The 5,989-nt window shown below is 40.7% G+C and overlaps 1 protein-coding gene across 1 annotated transcript; it reads left to right on the top strand.

Annotated features, from left to right (window-relative positions):
• The first annotated feature begins 1,248 nt into the window (after positions 1–1,248).
• Positions 1,249–3,916, top strand: LOC120232774 (cytochrome c-like). The gene is made up of 3 exons (XM_039233668.1): positions 1,249–1,320; positions 3,127–3,264; positions 3,728–3,916. The coding sequence occupies exons 1-3, from the start codon at positions 1,249–1,251 to the stop codon at positions 3,914–3,916; spliced, it is 399 nt and encodes a 132-aa protein (XP_039089599.1).
• Positions 3,917–5,989: the final 2,073 nt, after the last annotated feature.

The following is a 5,989-nucleotide window of genomic DNA, read 5'->3' as shown; positions in this document are numbered from 1 at the left end:
ATCTGAGGGGAGTTCTCTGTGCCTCTTGAATTTCAGCATATATTTCCTTCCCCAAGTTGGGGAAGTTCTCTGCTATAATTTGTTCCAGGACTCCTTCAGTACCTTTCCCTCTCTCTTCCTCTTCTGGAATTCCTATGATATGGATATTGTTCCATTTCATTGTATCGCTGAGCTCTCGAACTCTTCTTTCATGTTCCTGGATCAGTTTGTGTCTTTTTTCTCGGTTTCTTCTTTTTCTATAATTGTGTCTTCTATATCACTTATTCTCCTTTCTGCCTCTTCAATCTGTGCATTAGTTGTCTCCAGTTTATTATGTATCTCATTTATCACATTTTTTAATTCATCATAACTATTTTGAAGCTCCATAGTGTTTGTAGCCATAGTTTTTCTGATGTCCTCCATGCTTTTCTTTCAAGCCCAGTGATTACTTTTATGATTATTGTTCTAAATTCTTGTTCAGTTATTTTGCTTATATCTGTTTTGAGCAGTTCTTTAGCTGTCAATTCTTCCTGGAATTTCTTTTGAGGAGAGCTCTTTTGTTTCATTATTTTGGTTAACTTTCTATCTCTTGTTGGTTTTAAAAGCTTGCTACGTACTCTGCACCTGTGAGCGTTGCTGTACCAAAGAAGCCTCTTTGACTGTTCAGGGCCTGTGCATTCAGAAAGTGTTCTTTGAATGGTATCTCTTGTTCTCTCTTGTTGAGACCTTGGTTATTTGATTTTCCTCCTCGTAGTGGTATTTGGGAGTCTCCACCATGTGTATTTTGGCTTGTTTCTTGAGGTAGCCCTCTGTTAACAAACTGATGCTTAGCCTTCTAGATATTTCATTCCAAAAGTCATTTCTTTTGACAACTTCTCTTCAAATGTAAAGGCAAATAATAAAATGTATGAAATGTTGATATTTCTTAGTGCATTCTTCTGCTCAGGCTCCCACACCAAAATCCTAGAGACTGAGTGCCTTAAATGACAGAGGTCTATTTGCTTACAGTTTTGGAGGCTGGAAGGTGCCAGATCCAGGGCTGGCAGGGCAGGTTTCAGGCCAGAGCTCCTGGGGCTGGTGACTGGCTCCAGCTGTGTCCTCACAGGGCAGACAGTGAGCTTGGTTCTGGGGTGTCTTCTTACAAGGACACTAATCCTAAAGAATGCGAGCCCCACCCTTATGGCCTCATTTATCCATAAGCACTTCCTGAGAGGGCCCACGTTCAAGTGCAGTCACATAGGGCCTGGGGCTGCGACATATTGTTGGAGGATGTCATGCAGAGGACGCAATCTCCAGGTCACTCTTAAAGAACAAGATGGAAAAAACTTACTTTACCAGATAGTAAGACCTATTAACAATGCAAAAGAAGTTCATTGGTATTCATGAGCTAAGGACAGACAAATAGAATGGAACAGAATGGAGGGCCCAGAAAGGACACATATATAAACAAACAGTTGATATCTGGCTTAAGTGGCACCACAGAGCGGTGGAGAAACTTTATTCTTAATAGATGCTACTTAAATAAAAATATGGGAAAAAAACTACTACTTCACCACCACACACTAAAGTAAATTCTCAGTGAATTAAATACTTAAATAAGCAAGACAAAATTAGAACGCTTGTAGAAGTTTAAAAAGTTTTTTTTTTAATGTTTAGGGTTTTTTTTTGTTTTTTTTTTTTGAGAGAGAGAGACACACACACACACACACAATCTGAAGCAGGCTCCAAGCTCTGAGTTGTCAGTACAGAGCCCATGTGGGGCTCAGACTCATGAACCACAGGATCATGACTTGAGCCAAAGTCAGTCGCTTAACGTATTGAGCCACCCAGGCACCCCAGAAAGTTAGAATGTTTTTAAGAGAATATTTGCATGACTCAGAGTGATAGAAAAACTTCCTAACCAAGATTCAAAAAGTATTAGCCACAAAGAGGGGGAAAGACATAAAAAGAGTAAAAAGAAAGCCATAACGGAAGAGCTCATCCCAAAACATGTAACTGACACTAGACTAACACAGAATATATACAAAACTCCTACTAATCAATAAGAAAAGCTATACAACTACAGGAGATGAAAATGATTATAAATTTTTCCTGTTCCTCTCATTGCAAGGTGGAATCCAATTCCCCTTCCCTTGAATCTGGGCTGGCCTTAGTGACTCGTTTGACAAGTATTAAGTAAACTCTACACCCAAAATGGGGCTTGAACTCATAGCACCAACATCAAGAGCCACACACTCTACCAACTGAGCCTGACAGGCACCCCACATTTGACAAATAGAACACAGCTGGGACATGCAATGCTAGATCAAAGGAAGCCTTGCATTTTCCACCTACACCTCTTGCAGCGTTTGCTGTGGGGGCAACTGGCCACAATGTAAGAAGTCTAATTACCTTGATACTTTGATGCTGTGAGGAAGCTATTCTCCAGCTGGTCCAGGTAGCAGCCATTGAATCATCCCCGCTGAGGCCAAGTCCTGTTCCATGAGCAAAGTAAATTATTGTTGCTGTTTAAACCATTAAGTTTTGGGGTGGTTTTTTATGGACCAATAAAGAACTACAATAGCAACCCAATAGAAAAATGGGCAAAAGATTTGAACAGGCACTTTTCTTTTTTTTTTTTTTAATATTTTTTTAAAAATTTATTTCTAGGAGAGAGAGAGAGACAGCGTGAGCAGGGGAGGGCCAGAGAGGGAGGGAGATACAGACTCTGAAATTGGCTCCAGGCTCTGAGCTGGCAGTCAGCACAGAGCCCGACGTGGGGCTCGAACCCACGAACCGCGAGATCATGACCTAAGCGAAAGTCGGACACTTAACCGACTAAGCCACCCAGGCGCCCCGAACAGGCACTTTTCAAAAAAGAAAATCCGTCAGTGATGAGGGAAATGCAAATTAAAACTAAGAGGAGAAACCATTAGACATCCATCAAACAAAACTATCAGAGTGTAAATTCATACATCCACTCTGGAAACAGCTTGCTACCATCTATTCAAGCTGGGATACGCCAGCGATTCCACTATACCCTAGAGACACTTCCACACATGTGCACAAAAGACAGACACGTAGAGAAGCTAAAACTCTAGAAAATATGAATGCTTAGAGAGCAGGATGTCCACCTTATGAGCAGGTACCTCTGTTTCTTGCACAAAGAACAATTTAAAAACAGGTGATGTTGAAGAGGGCAAGAAGATTTTTGTTCAGAAGTGTGCCCAGGGCCATACCATGGAAAAGGGAAGCAACAAGACTGAGCCAAGTTTCCATGGTTTATTTGGACAAAAAGCAGACCAGGCCTCTGGGTTTTTTTACTTTTTTTTTTTTAATGTTTTGTTTATTTCTGATAGAGAGAGAGAGAGAGAGAGAGAGACAGTGTGAGCAGGGGAGGGTCAGAGAGAGAGGGAGACACAGAATCCAAAGACAAGCTCCAGGCTCTGAGCTGTCAGCACAGACCCCGAACCCATGAACTGTGAGATCATGACCTAAGCTGCAGTCGGACGCTTAACCGACTGAGCCACCCAGGCGCCCCGAGGTTTTTTACTTTTGAGAGAGAGAGAGAAAGCATGCAAGTCAGGGAGAGGGTCAGAGGGTGATAGAGATTCTTAAGCAGGCTCCACACTCAGCACAGAGCCCAACATGGAACTCATTCGCAGGACTGTGAGATCATGACCTGAGCTGAAATCAAGACTCAGATACTCAAAAAAAAAAAAAAAAAGACTCAGATACTCAACTGACTGAGCCAGCCAGGCACCCCCAGGACCCTGGATTTTCTTACCTGGATGCCAACAAAAGCAAAGGCATCACCTTGGAAGAAGAGACACTGATGGAATATTTGGAGAATCCCAAGAAGTACATTCCTGGGACAAAAATTATCTTCACTGTCATTAAGAAGAGAGGAGAGAGGGCAGATTTGATAGCTTATCTCAAAAAAGCTGCTAAAGAGTAGTTGGCCACTGCCTTATTTATTACAAAACAAAAATGTCTCATGATTTCTTTTATGTGTACCATATCTAAATTGATCTCATACACCAGAATTCAGATCATGAATGACTGATAAAATGTTTCTTTTGGACAATCCTGATGTAAATAAGTTTGGCTTGTGGTTAAATGCATGTGATCGATCAGCTTTTAGAAGTTTGATAGTAATTCTGGTTCAGCAAGTGCTGTCACTGGTTTCCCCTTCTAGAGATATGATTGGAGGGGTGCCTGGCTGGCTCAGTCGGTGGAGCCTGTGACTCTTGACTCAGGTTGTAAGTTCGAGCCCCACACTGGGTACAGAGATTACTTAAAAATAAAATCTTAAAAAAAAAAATAAAAGGATTGAAATTGATCAGTAATGTTCATCCTTTCATAGAGATGGTAAATGTCACCTCTAAACCTGTAGGAGTTTGGTTTTATATTTAGATTTATATAACTGGTCATATTAATATATTTAAATACTGAGGAAATCCCTTCACTGTCTCATAGAACAGCAAGATTTAGCTGTGTCTCAGGTTGTGTTCCTCAGCCTATTAAAGGTAAGGGCTGAAGATAAGCTGGCAATGTCCACTTTACCTTTTTGATCTTAGCTGTGCCAATTTAATTAAAATTCCCTGCATCTAGGAGCACCTGGGTGGCTCAGTTGGTTAAGTGTCCAACTTCCTCTCAGGTCATGATCTCATGGTTTGTGGGTTTGAGCCCCGCACCGGGCTCTGTGCTGATGGCTTGGAACCTGGAACCTGCTTCAGATACTGTAGCTCCCTCTCTCTCTGCCCCTCCCCCACTTGTGTTCTCTCTCTCTCTCTCTCTCTCTCTCTCTCTTTCTCTCAAAAATAAATAAACATTAAGAAATGTTTTTGAATAAATAAAATAAAATAAAATTCCCTGCATCTTAAATGTTGCCTTTTGCTTAATAAAAGGCATTTTAGTATGGTTTGTGTATAATATTAAATAAAGAATATTTAATGCTTCTCACATTTTACAGATGATTTATAAGCTCAAATGCTTTTAAAATTCAGTGTGACAAGTTATAGTAGCAAACTTGGCTTGTGAATTCTTACTAAGTCAGAGTAAGTTACAATTGAGGATTGTCTTCTAAACAGCTGTTCAGGAACACAACTGCAGAATTACCGCGTACGGGTGATTGGTAATTGTGCTTTTGCCAGCTCATTAGAAGGATTAAAGTAGAAGAGATACAACATCAGCACAAATTTGTAAATTATATGGTAAAGCTTAAGATAATTAAAAACAAGATCACAGATCATGAAAAAGAGAAGATATGAATGATGTTCACAAACATAACGTTGAACAAAGGATGGAAACAAAACAGACTATAGGTAGTAGGGTTCCATTCAAATGAAATGAAAATAAGGAGCACCTGGGTGGCTCCGGCAGTTAGGTGCCCACCTAGATCTCGACTCAGGTCATGACCTCACCGTTTGTGAGTTCAAGCCCCACATCAGGCTCTGCGCTGACACTGACGGTGCGGAGCCTGCTGGGAATTCTGTCTCCCTTTCTCTCTACCTCTCCCCTGCTTGCGCACTCTCTGTCTCTCTTTTTCTCTCAAAGTAAATAAAGATAAACTTTAAAAATGAAGTTAAATAAACCAGAGAAAGACAAATATCTCATGGTTTCACTTCTATGTGGAATTTAAAAAAAAATAAGAAGAAGAAGTTGAAATCCTGGAAACAAAGAGTAGAAAATTGGTTGCCAGGCAGGGGCCGGCCATGGGGGAAATAGAGGTGATAAAAGGGCACGAACTTTTAGTTATATGATAAATAAGATCTGGGGCTGTAACGTGTGACATGGTGACTGTACTTGATCACACGGCAGCGTGTAATTAAATTTTGATAAAAGAGGAGAAATTCAATGTTCTCACATGCAAAAAAAGTAAATACGGGGCACTTGAGTGGTTCAGTCAGTTAAGCATCTGACTCTTGATCTCAGCTCAGGTCTCAATTTCAGGCTCAAGTTCAAGCTCCACATTGGGCTCCACACTAGGTGTGGACCCTACTTAAAATAAAATAAATACATTCATACA

This window comes from Hyaena hyaena, unplaced genomic scaffold (genome assembly GCF_003009895.1).
Source record: "Hyaena hyaena isolate Hyena2069 unplaced genomic scaffold, ASM300989v1 scaffold_78, whole genome shotgun sequence".
Taxonomy (NCBI): domain Eukaryota; kingdom Metazoa; phylum Chordata; class Mammalia; order Carnivora; family Hyaenidae; genus Hyaena; species Hyaena hyaena.
The sequence above is the reverse complement of the archived record's forward strand: the minus strand, read 5'-3'. Positions and strand labels throughout refer to the sequence as shown.